Here is a 13257-nt window from a genome sequence, read left to right as displayed (position 1 = left end):
TACAAACTTTTTTCACATTTTTCTTGCCTCTTACCACATTTATATTCGTATACTGGATGATATACAGTTATGATTAGTTATTATATATATTTTGCATTTAACAACATTTTTTGATTGATTAGAAACACTAGTTTCTATCCTGAACTATGAAATAAATTTTCTGGATTTGAAATCTAGTTGAAAAAAAATATGGTGGTTTATATTTTCTTTGCTGTTTATTTTATTTTATTTTATTTTTTAGATAATAATTGGGCTCCCAATTCGAATATTTCCTTAGTTCTTACATGGATATAATTTTGGATATGCTTTTTACTGGTCTAAGGAATTTTACTGCAGATGCATCATTCCTGGATCACTGGTCATTTGATCAATTTCGCAGCCTTCTGAATAGATCTTATGATGATCCTAAATTAAGGCAGCTACTCCTACAGGATAAGCTGGTCATATTTTTGCATTTACTCGGTTGTGACACAAATGGTCATGCTCACCGACCCTACTCATCCATCTATCTGAACAACGTTAAGGTTGTTGATCAAATCGCTGAAGGTGTCTATAAGCTCATGGAAAGCTACTTCAAGGACAACCAAACAGCTTATATTTTTACAGCAGACCATGGAATGAGCGATAAAGGTTTGAACAAAATAGAGCATCTTTTACACTTCTCCTTTTCTTTTATTCTCTTTCTATTTTCTCTTGTTACATTATTTTTAAACTTATGTTCTGAGATGCAGATTAACTTTAGTGACTAAAAAGTTGCTCAATTGAACATATTCTATTTTAAGGAAATTTTTAAGTGCTGAAGGTAAAACTTCTGTTGGGTCTATATTCAGTGTGAACCTTCTACCTTTGGCAACCTGCAATATTATCTGGCCAGCTGGGAATCTCTGTACATTTGTACCTACGTTAAATTTGAGAGTTTTTGAAATTGATGCAGTTAATGCAACAATCTACCTGTTGGGTCAATAGCTTAAGAATTGATGCATCCTAATTATGTGATGCACTATGTAGTATCTTACTAGTCTCTACAAATTCATGGTGATCATAGATCGAGAGTACTCAAAAAATAGTGAAAGCACAGAATCACACACATTTTTTTTGCGAAGAAACTTGCAACTAGATAAGGAGGCTAATGGAAGGAATTGAAGAAATCTTAATAGTCAATGCAGACTGAAGTTTAAGTGCAGTTTGTAGAAAGCTATAGGCCTTACCAGTAGAATGCTACTGATATTGAAGAATTGTTGTAGGATGTCGCTGGTGTAAGAAAGCAAGCACATTGTGCTGAACCATTATCTAAATTTTTAAATACTCTGATGGGAATCCGTTAAAATTCCATTTCTTATGGAGTAAAGTCTTCAAAACTAGACCTTTAACTGTATGGAACTCGAACAATGTGATGATCCGTATTCCCTTTTTGAGTGTTATTTGTGCGATGCTTTGAAAGGTCACAAAATATAGCATGTCCTTCTTTATGATCGCATCCATTGTGCAAGTAACAATTTGTTTACCTTGGAGTCTGTAATACCATTGCTTTTCCTTCTGACATCCTGACATAGTAATGGTATTCCTGATAGGAAGTCATGGGGATGGGCATCCCTCCAACACAGATACTCCATTGGTCGCATGGGGAGCTGGCATTAAGTATCCCAGATGGTTGATCCCAGGTAGCCAATCTGATGATGGTTTTCGTTTTGTCGACAATCATAAACATGATATGCCCACTCCTACTGAGTGGGGCCTTACAGGCATTGAAAGAGTAGACGTCAATCAGGCTGATATAGCACCCCTAATGGTAATATAATAATTTCCAAGTGTTCATCTATTCATTAGCAGATGTGATATCTCTGCTTTTTTTCCTTTGTTGATTTTTAAAATTGACAGGCTACTCTTGTTGGTTTGCCATGCCCAGTTAATTCAGTTGGAAATTTGCCGCTGAGTTACCTTCGGTTGAATGAGGTTAGTTTCCCAAATATTTTAAAATGGATAAAATGTTATTGGAAAAATCATTGCTACTGCATTATAATAGGATCATTAATTTATTTGTGGTTAACTTTCATGTTTGTTATGTTCATTAAGGTGCTTCATTTACCTGCAAGAAAAATAATTCACTTTTATATGTAATCTGCCAATATACCAATGCATATTTGTACATATTTGGTTCACTTCAAGCAGGCAGAAGAAGTTGAAGCTGCTCTGGCAAATGCAAAGCAGATTCTCAATCAGTTCCTTCACAAGTCACGTATCCTCTGTCGGAATAGCATTCTGTGAATAATATTGCCTTTTCCATTATTTTTTTTTTGTTACTGTATATTTGAGACATCTCCAAATGCTTTAGTTGTTTTCTACGAGATATCATGAAGTGATGAATTAGAAGTATTTCTGCAGTCTGCTCTACTATATGATTTGATGATATTGATATGATTTTCTTTCTGATAGTCAAATGTGAATTCATATATCTAATTCATTTTATCTGCAATTGTCTATGAATGATCCTCAAGTTACCCTGCACTACTTTTTCATAAAACACACATGCTCCCCATGATCAAAATATAGGCAAGAAAAATGAAGAACCTTAAGAACTGTGAATTTACAATTCATATGGTGTTTCTTAAATTTTTTAAAAAATATGTGGCAAATATCTAAGAATAATCATTGTTAGAATTTTTTCCAAGTTTATTTCCAATCTTAATCTAATGGGGATTGATTTTGATGAGTGCATTGGATTTGTATCAATTTGATGTAAAGTTAGTTGTTGTGAAGATATATTGTCTTTGGGAGTTGGTGTACTTTTTTGCATCATTTTCTGTATTCTTTGAACACCAATGTTTATTTGACTGATTATATGGGCTATATAAATCTGGTTTAGGCAACATGATTATTATTCTATATCCAGTGGCTGCACCTATCCTCTGTGCAGGAGGAGCTTCTGGATTATTGTTTCCAAAATATTTGACCCCGATCATTCTAATTGGTTATGCTCCCACCAATATTCTCAAACACAAAAGAATTTATTAATGAGTGGCACACTGGTTGGGTAGTTACAAACTGATGATTTTGCTGCATTGTGTTGGCATTCATGAACAACCAACAAACCTTTTCCTAGTTTTTTTTTTGAGGGTTGGCTTTATGATTATTTTGCCATTTGGCTATCTCTTTGTCACTGACATCCGGGGTATTGGAGGCCTTCTCATCTGTACTTCTACCTAGATTCGAGTTGTCTTCTTTTGTTTTGTTTTTTTCTTCTTTCCTGGTTGCCTCAAATCATTTCTGCGCATATCCTATACCAACCCAGTTGGTTCTTTCCATCCTATTCTTAATTTTTGTTTCCTATGATTTTTTTGTAACTCTATCCTTTTTTCACCAGACATCCCCCTTAGTGTTTTTTTATCTGCTCTAAGTTGAAAAACATAGAACTGTGCTTTTCCCAATATCCTGAGTTCTCATGTTCAAGAATTTTTTTGACTGATAAACCGAATTTGAGAAGCATTTGTGCATATCATTTACTAATGATGGCAATAGCCCACATTGTACATAACGGAAGCCTCAAGGTGTGTTTGGTCATCACTTTTCTATTAAACTTAGGATGGATTAGACATTTAATAGATGTCATTTAGTGCTAAATGGTGCAAGACTTACAAAGTAGTCAATTACTAGTTGAGTTAATGAGATGTTAAAAGATACAATAATGTTTAAATGTAATGATGGCTTACAAGATGGCTAACCCAAGTTTCTTGTGATATGAGTAGCTCTCCATGTGCTAGAGTGGATAGGTGGGGCAATAGAACGCTCATCTCATGAAATATGTGTCATGTGTGGAAGCTGAACAACCTCTAATAGAAATATCAGCTCCAATTTGATAAATCTGCACCAAATCTTGACTTGGTAAAACACCCTACCTCTTGGATTTATGGAAGACATATGAATCTCCAACAAACACAGATTAGCCAAATTATTAGGATACTGACATTATAAGTCCAACTGATATCATAAAAGCTTAGCGTTGAAAAGTGATGGGAGAAGCTTTGTTGACTTGGGAATATGCAAAGTTCTGTAAAATTACATGACACACGATGACAATCATCTTGCTGATCCCATTCAAGTATGAGCAATGTTTCAAGCTGTGGATTGCATATTGGAGGCACATGACAATTCAAGGTCCGCTGTACCGACCATACCGACGTACCGGTGGGCACTACGGTACCGGTACCATACCGAACCGAATCGGTACTGTACCGGTTCGGCTGGTTCAGGCCAAAAGCCAAAAAAATTGAGGTCAGTACGAGCCGGTCGGTACAGGTTGGTACGAATTGCGAATAGTCGGAACCGAAAAATATAGCTGTACCGTACTGGTTTCATCTGGTACCGGTACGTACCGGCCCGTACCGACCCGTACCGATCGGTACGGCAGACCATGTATGACATACTGAGGTGTACATGAAGACAAAAGCATGTTTCATATTAGTTCTTTTGGCAGGACTTTTGTATGCATCATTACCCTTCAACTGATTTAGATGAAACATAAAGGAAGTTTTAGCAACTAAACTAACATTTTTAACTAAACATCCATATTAGCTTTATTTTCTACAAAGTATATTGGATTGCTTTAGCTTCTGCAGAGTCTAGAAAGGAATCCCAATCACAGCCTTATAATTATCTCCCAGAGGAATTAAAAATGAGTCTTCACAGCCTTCTGTTTTTTTACGTTTCGTGGCATGAGTTCTTAGCCTCCTTCAGATAGAATTGTTAGTGTATCACTAGGCTTGCACATAGTTTTTTTTTTTAATGATGTTTATCGGTATTCACATCTAAATCTCACAATCTAGCTGTATATGAAATTTCCTAAACCTTTCATCTTGACACTAAACTTATATTATCTCCTTGTACTTATATATAGATTGTTTTGCTTTAGTTGGAAACAGGAGCATGAATGTTGATCCTTCTTGGCATTTACCAAATATTTACTTTTTGTTTCCTTAATTAGAGGCAAAGAGCTAAAGCAATCAAATTCTCTTTACTTCAAGCCATTTAAGCCTTTGGCAAATTATTCCTATGTTCTCAGTCAAATTGAAGATCTCATAGTTGCAAGGGATTACAAAGCTGCCATGAAATTATCCCAGAACCTGAGAAACCTGTCCCTGTCAGGCCTTCACTATTTTCAAACATATGATTGGTTGATGTTAATGACCACAGTTACCCTTGGATATGTTGGGTGGATGGTAAACCTTATCCTTCATGTGCTGCAGTCTTATGCGTCTTTGCCAAGAAATGATTTGTTGAAGAAGAATCAAGCATTCCCCCTTGGAATCACTGTAAAACAAGTAAGACATTTGGAAACAGATCTCATGACTGAAGCTTTTGTCAACAGTTATCTTTACATTCGTTTCTAATCTCATTATCTGTATAGTAAATAAGCATTTCCTATTTACATCTTGTTTGTCAAAATAGTATCTGAAAATAACTGTGAGTGCTTTCATCCATAGGCCTCTCTCATCTTATTCAGATATTAATCAAAATGTCCTTATTATATTACAGTAACACTGTTGGCAGCCATTTTAATGGCATCCTAGTTATTGGATAGGCCATTTGATGTCCTCTTTTGATATTACAATAAAAGCTGAAATGACAGTTGTTCTTTAACTATTTCTTCTCTTAAAATTGTAAATAAGTTAATATTTCTCAGCGTCTTAATATGTAAGAGATGAATGCAGTATTCTATATAAATCCTTGTTTTCTTCCCTACTTTTTTGCTTCTGTGCGTTTGCAAGTGTGATGGAACATCGGTGGCTACATGGTTACGTGAACTCTAACTGCATGATCAGTAAAATAGGTTTCCCTTCCTGACTTCGTGTCTACCAGCTTTTACCTGGCTGCCTTGACCAGAATTGCAGCACCATGTTTCCCACAGTTGGTGTTAGTATAGGAGCTGGTTGAAAGTTCATGAACTAAAGCATGCAACTTGTATCATATATATCAGTGTGTGCACTCCAATAGGGAAAGGAAGATAAAGATGAACATTCCTTTAAAAGTTTCATATTTTATGAAACTTTTCAATATCTCGCCTGCTAATTTTCAGTTATATCTATGATCTCTAGTTGACATTAGATCTTCTCTTTTTTTCCCTCCTAAAAATTCTTTTTATTCTTGTCATTTTTCTTTTGCAGGTATATCTAAGTGGATGTTTGTTGATGGCTTTCTTCTTCATAATGCTGTTTCTAGAGAACTCTCCACCTCTTTACCATGTGTATATTTCGATGACAATATTTCTGTGGACACGGATCTTTTGTAATTATCAATTTTTAAAAGAGTTATGGAGAGAACTGTGCAGCAGAACATTTAGTTCTAATATCAAGCTTTTAACCATTGTTGTTGTGGCAATATTTATTCTTGAATTTCTGGTATGTATGATTAAATTCATTACTTTACCTGCTATCATCTAATTAAGAAAGCTTGTGGATTGAGTTTCAACACTTACTGTACTTTGTACAGGTGGCTAGCTTCTTTGAAAGGAAGCTGTACACTTGGTGTTTTCTGATTGCGGGATTACTTGCTGCGGTTTTTGTATTGATATTCATCCCTGGAAAACTTTTCTTGGCAACATTTATATGGGTGGCCTGCTGGTTCATATCCATATTTACATTGATGCCTGCAGAAATTCCTGACAACAACCATTTAGTGTAATGCTCATATTCTTTGGTTAAACTTAGTCCCCACATTGATCTTTATTGAATATACTTATCCTTTTCAGAATCATAACTTCCACATTGTTTCACATGCTTGTTGCTAATTTTAATCAACTACCATGGTCTTAAAGATGAATTTCCATTCTCATGTTATGGAGGATCTTGATGCAAGCCTTGGGCTTTTGGGTTCTGCAGCTTTGTAAATATCTTCATGTTTTGGCTTTGTTCTTCTTGTGGGCTGCTTTTGGTGCCACCAGTGATTGCTAAACTGACCTGAACTAGGTGGTTCGGCCAGTACCAAATTGACCTGGACCGGATGGTTTGGCTAGTATTGGACCGATGCCAAGTCGGAATGGTTCAATGGGTCCCGGCCGGTTCAGTTATAAGGTTATAAAACGCCTCCCCCACCTCCTGCCGGTTCTCTCTTGCTCCACTAGGGTTAGAGTTAGGGTTTAGCGCTCAACCCTCTGCTTCTTCATCCAGTTGCTTGCTCCTCTTCATCGGTAAGCCTCCTTCCTTTCTATCTCTCCCCCTTCCTCTCTCCCTTTCTTTTTCTCTCTTCCTCTCTCCTTTTCTCTCTCTCCTCCCTCCTCTCTATTTTTGGTGCTTCTTGGAACGACATGATACAGATCCGTAGTATCAATGGAACTGGTCGCCGACCGGTACAACCTTCGATATTGGATTGGCGAACTTTGGGTACCACTATCATGTTTGCAACTAACTCTAGGTCTCGATTTTGGATTTTGTTCCTTAATTGTTTGATGTGACCTATCTTTCTGTTAAGTTGTTACATGGCATCAATGCTGCAAGCTGATAAAGCATCTGACCTTCATTTTTCTTTATCATGAGTTCTGAATTGATCCTTTTTAATCCTCTTTGGTATGTGGATTTCATCTATGATTTTTCCGTTCCTTCAAGTCTTTCTGATATGTTATGGATGTCTGTGTCCATCTATCTTAACTTCACAGTTTACTTTTGGATTGCGATCAAAATCATTTTCTCCAATTCTACGGATGAATATCCATCTTCAAAAAATGCAACAGTTTGTCAAATTACACTTCATCAGCATTTCCTCATATTAAATTCATAAGACATTATATATCTCAGCAAAGCTCTTTTGACTGCCTTTTTTCCCCTGCACTAGGAAGTATTCTGTTCTTTTTGTGTCCTCATGATTCATCAGGCTAGAGACCTACAAAAGTTGTATCTGCAACTCTCTCTCATTTCATGGTTTTAGGTAAGTTGAATTCTTAGCCACAATTTAGCTATGTCAGGTTGCTGAACTTAAATAACTGAACAGGGTTTTTCGTTTAGCGGTTGATTATGTTTAAGCTGCACCAAACAAAATAGAGTACATCGAAAATTAACATTGCTATTAATTAGTCTGAGTTTTCAAAATCATTGTAATCTAGTCCAACATTTTCAGCCATGTTTTTTTATAGTATCCAATATCTTAAAGTTTATACCAGCATATATTGTTATTGCCCTAGTCCATGATTATATATTTTATTATAATAGACAATATCTTCTGAGCCAATGTAAATCTGAAAATTTGATGTAGTGGCGAAAAATTGGCATAAATTTTGCAAAATGCTTAAAATATTCCATCTTTTTTTTTATTGGGTCATAACTCATAGCTTTTTCTATATAACTGGTTGAACAAGCATTGATTGGTGCAAGAATTATTACCAATGATGTTGACAATATCTGTCAAGCATTAGTTGATGCAATAAATGCTTGTAATTGTATAAACCCATCCTATCTCCTTTGTATCCATTGATGGTATTGTCCAAGAATTATAGTTTGCTCTTCTAATGGTGATCAAGGTGTTTTAATCAAATATTTATATGCAGAGTTGTTAGTGGGGCTTTGATAATACTGATAGGAATGGCCTTCAGATGGTTTGATTTAAGAAGTGACAGGGATAAATTTTGGTCATGTATTGGCCAATTTAAACAGCAGAAGACTTTGCTCTTTCTTGTTCAGGTACGAACTGGAAACCTGATCTCCTAACTTCTAATTTATATCTAAGAGTGTTTATTTAAGGCGTGTTATTTTTTATGTGAACATTTTTACCCTTTTTGTAATTAGGCTCTTTTAGTTGCTCTATCATCAGCAATGGTGTGGCTATCAACTTCTCATAGGGCTCAGAAGAAAGGACTACTCCTAGTGCACCAGTTAATCAACTGGTCTATTGCTGGTGATTTAAAATTTTAAATCTTCTCATGTATCTTTCTTCTAGTTATATTTATTCATTTCTATAATGTTTGGTTAGATAGTCAAATAGATGATGGTAGTAATTCTCTTTATTTATTGATATCCTATGAATCTTCTGCTCTGTATAATTTTTGGGAAAGTAAGAGGGACAAAAAATAGTTAGAGAGGAACCTTATTTTTCAGTGTTTGGTTGTGACAAGTTTAAAATAAGAGAAAAGACTTGAACCATTAGGTATTTGTTTGAGAGACTTTCGTCCCCCCCCCCCCCCCCCCAACACCATGGTTCGTAGCCATGCAAGGTTCACCATACCGACATACTGGTGGGCGCCGGTACCGATTCGGACTGGTACGGAACCGGTACCACTGGTTTGGCTTGGTTCACGCATCCAAAAGTTCCAAAAAAATTTGGAACCGGTACGGGCCAGTACGGTTGGCCGGCTCGGGCCAGTACGGGCCGATACCGATTTTTAATACCGAAATCGGACCAGTCAGAGCCGCATGCTCTAATCCTCTGAGCTACAGGCCCCACCCTGTCTCCACTGGATCTATTCCCTGGAGTATCCTTAACAAGAAACCTTTCCTCTTCTCAGCCATTTTGGGTTAAGAAGATGTGAAAGCGCATTTTTCTCTGTAAGAATAGTGCATTCCGAGGTGTGAAGTGGGAGAGGAGATAATTGGGGTTTTGAATAAGACAACCTTTGCATTTTGAATTTTTATCTTTTGCTTATTTAAAAATATTTAAAAAGTCAAATAAGAGGTGTAAAGCTTTTTATCATTCTAGCGTCAAGTTACTTTTTCTCAGGACCTCCCCTACAGTATCGTCACCGCAGTAGAGTTTAACCATCAAGTTCGGGATGAATTGGTGTGGTTCCTCTACGCCTAGAACACCAAAATATCGAACCATAAATAAAGAAAGACATGAGAGAAAAGCATATTGGTTAGTGATTGTGGGGCCCCAATTCTTGACTGGAAGGGACATCGAAGGCCTCTGCCCTTCCATCCCTTGGATAGAGGGGGAGGGCAAATCTTTTGGTTTTTTCATGTTGTCAAATAGTTGAACAATGAAAATGGATGGCGAGTGCCTGATCGAATTGATCAGTTCGTGTAGGAACAAGGTTCAAATCTCTCGGTCTGTTAGGATGCCTCAACTGCATCCATCACTGCACTTCCACTTATCTTGGATTCTCAATACTTTTGTCGCTTCATCTCCGCAGGGGCTGAGAACCCGTCGCTGTCTCGGCTGTACTACCGGAGGCTCTAGAGAAGTCGGAATAGGGGAGCACTCATCTTGGGGTGGGCTTACTACTAGATGCTTTCAGCAGTTATCTGCTCTGCACTTAGCTACCTAGCGTTTACCATGGGCACGATAACTGGTACACCAGAGGTGCATCCTTTTCAGTCCTCTCATACTAGAAAAAGGTTCTCTCAATGCTTTAACGCCCACACCGGATATGGACCGAACTGTCTCACGACGTTTTGAACCTAGCTCACGTACCGCTTTAATGGGCGAACAGCCCAACCCTTGGAACATACTATAACCCCAAGTGGCGAAGAACCGACATCGGGGTGCTAAATCTTTCCGCCGATATGAACTCTTGGGGAAGAACAACCTGTTATCCCTAGAGTAACTTTATCCGTTGAGTGACGACCCTTCCACTCAACGCCGTCGGATCACTAAGGCTGACTTTCATCCTTGCTCGACGGGTGGGTCTTGCAGTTAAGCTCCCTTTTGCCTTTGCCCTCGTGGGCAGTGACAAGTTTAAAATAAGAGAAAAGACTTAGAACCATTAGGTATTTGATTGAGAGGCTTAAAACGTTTTCTGTTTCATGTGATAATTTGGGGAGAATTGGATCAAGCTAACTCTCCTGTTCCGTTAGGCCATTGTATGCAACTCTCTCTCTCTCTCTTTCTCTCTCTCATCTCTACTCCTCTATTCATCAATTGGATTATCATTTTTTTCTTGTCATTTCCTTGGTAACCAATCAAAATCTTAATGTCTTGAAGGAAGGCTGTACCACCCCGAACTGTCCGGTTCGGGGCATACCGAGTCGTACTAGGGGCGGACCGGCACGAATCCGCCCCTTGGTTTGAGAAACTGGTGAGGGAGGGGGAGAGGGAGAGGAAGAAGGAAAGAGAGGAAAAGAGAGGGAGGGAGGGAGGGAGGAAGAGGGAGGGCGGTGGAGAGAGAGTGTGGCAGAGGGAAGGGGAGAGGGCTTTTGAAGCCCTCTCTCCTCTGCAACGTCGTAACAGGGGTGGAGCTCCTGTTTCGAAATGAAACATGAGCTTCGGCCTCTTTTTTTATTTTTTTTAAATGAAGTCGACAGAGGCCGAATCTCCTATTACGGCATCGTGAAGGAGAGCGAGCTTCAAAAGCCCTCTCTCCCCCCACCTTCTCCCTCTCCCTCTCTCTCCCTCCCTCCCTCTCTTTTCCTCTCTCTCCTCCTCCTTCCACCCTCCGATTCCCCTTTCTCTATACTGTACCATGCTATGCCACCGACCTATGTGTACGGTTGTTGGTTTCGGTACTGTAGACTTTGCTTGAAATGGTTTTTTCACCCCATAAATCTATTTTGCCCATTCAGCTGTCAAATGTGGTGATGAAATCTCAAATTATTCTCAATTGAGGAGGAAGGGCAAGTTATAAACTGTGCAACAAGGGCTTGAGAATTGTAGAGGAAGACCTAGGAAGACCAAAAGGATTTAGTTAAAAAACATGAAGGCTCAATTACATGCTTCAAATCTAAAATGTACATATCAATGATTTGAATATCGAGATACAGAACATACAAGTCAAAGGCTGGTATAGTATAATGCCACCAGTTCAGGCTACTGCACTTGAATCTTGAGTCCGTGGTCCAAATAAACATCTTGGAAAGTTACTGGCTCCATATGTTGGTGTCCTTTTTTCTGTATTTTAGTTTTGTAGAAGGTTATATTAGTTTAGTTCATACAATATCTTGGACATAGGAAAGCCATGGTACTTAGGTGCTTGTGCCTAGCACCAAATGCAGTCTATGTAGTTATCCATGAGGTTGGTGTCTTGGCAGTTAGAAGATTAAAGAACAATGTATGCTCACACATGCATTGCACAACTATAAGAATGGGCTTTACAAATATTTTCAAACAAGGAACCGGTAGAAAATTTTGTTGTTAACCATTAGGTTGTGGTCCTGAAAAGCAATATCATGGTACCTCTTTCCATGAACATATCATGTTTTGTAGTTTATTCCTGTGTGGAGTTCATCTACAACCTTGATGAATATGGAGATACAAGTATAGTTCCTTTTTGCATTTTGCAGGCTTAACATATCGAGTCTAACCAGGAAAGTAATACATTCTTTAGACAATGGTAAAATTTCTTTCAATCGTGGCATGATTACATGAAGGGGAGAGACAAAATCACATAATAATGAAACCACATTGCAATTCCAAATCGTAGGTGCTGTGTTATTTTTCATGCATAATTTATAGAGAAAAAACTTATAGCAGCACATTGTCGGGCTTGTTAAACAAGAACAGTGCCTGATGGTAATCATAATGGTGTATATGGACTAAGTCATTAAAAGGCAAAAAAAGAGGAAAAACTTTCACAGCATGACCTCTAAAAGGAATTGGCTGAAAATGAACATTATTATTACCAAAAAAATTTAAAAATGGTTTTTCTAGATATGTCAAATGAAGAATATGAAAGATGGAATATGCCCAATCAAGCTCTAGAGACTTCAAAATAACAGGGATAATGGAGAGACGAAAAAATGAGGAAGGCTAGAGACAGTACTATGAGGCTAACTCTTCAGATCTAATGCTTTAAATAAGCTAACTTATTATAAAATGAAACATGACACAAAGTGTAACGGCTAGCCTAGCTAATAAGGAACTAGGCCTGGTCTACTTGACTGGCCCGGATGTAAGAGTTGGAGTAGGATGCGGAAAAAAAGGGGCAGAGCTGTTCGACTTGGATTTGGCGTGGACTTTTTCTTCATCCCGATTTTCTACGAGTGCTAGAAAATCAAGCCCCATCAGCTATTTAAAGGACCCCACACCCCTTTTTGCCTCACCGTCGACAGATTTCGCCGTTCACCACCGTTGGACCACTGCTGCTTCCTTCTCTTCTTAACTTCCAATGGTCTTGGCCCACGGTGCTCATCAGAGATTTTAGTTAAGCGCTTGCCAGAATTTTAGGTTATGAGAGGGATTTTTGGAATTAATTAGATCAGTTAGTTGGACTGCCCTAGTAAGATAAGTAATATAACTCTTTTCGGCAAATTATTAAATATTTTCTATATGGAATTATTCATGTTTTATGAATTGATGCATAGTATTTTAATTATTGGATATGCCTTTGTTTGGAATATTGAATGA

The 13257-nt window shown here is 37.9% G+C and overlaps 1 protein-coding gene across 7 annotated transcripts in view; it reads left to right on the top strand.

Moving 5' to 3' along the window:
* LOC148714739 (uncharacterized) overlaps positions 1-13257 on the top strand; it is a 39318-nt gene that overhangs the window by 3329 nt on the left and 22732 nt on the right. For 6 of the 7 annotated variants that reach the window (XR_015975350.1, XM_088716065.1, XM_088716062.1 and 3 more), the window contains exons 4-12: positions 337-630; positions 1572-1789; positions 1879-1953; positions 2170-2236; positions 4987-5315; positions 6159-6392; positions 6484-6671; positions 8531-8663; positions 8769-8877. Coding sequence is in view for 6 of the 7 variants with exons in the window: in XM_088716065.1 (XP_088572191.1) it covers positions 337-630; positions 1572-1789; positions 1879-1953; positions 2170-2236; positions 4987-5315; positions 6159-6392; positions 6484-6671; positions 8531-8663; positions 8769-8877 (1647 nt within the window). In the remaining variant the exon portion in view is untranslated. The remainder of the gene's footprint in view (positions 1-336; positions 631-1571; positions 1790-1878; positions 1954-2169; positions 2237-4986; positions 5316-6158; positions 6393-6483; positions 6672-8530; positions 8664-8768; positions 8878-13257) is intronic. The other variant, XM_088716067.2, reaches the window with a different exon arrangement.

The sequence above is a fragment of the Phoenix dactylifera genome, chromosome 2 (genome assembly GCF_051530095.1).
Source record: "Phoenix dactylifera cultivar Ajwa chromosome 2, Ajwa_hap1_PhDact_Kaust_v1.1, whole genome shotgun sequence".
NCBI classification, from domain to species: Eukaryota; Viridiplantae; Streptophyta; class Magnoliopsida; order Arecales; family Arecaceae; genus Phoenix; species Phoenix dactylifera.
Note: the sequence above shows the minus strand (reverse complement) of the source record. Positions and strands in the feature narration are given on the sequence as shown.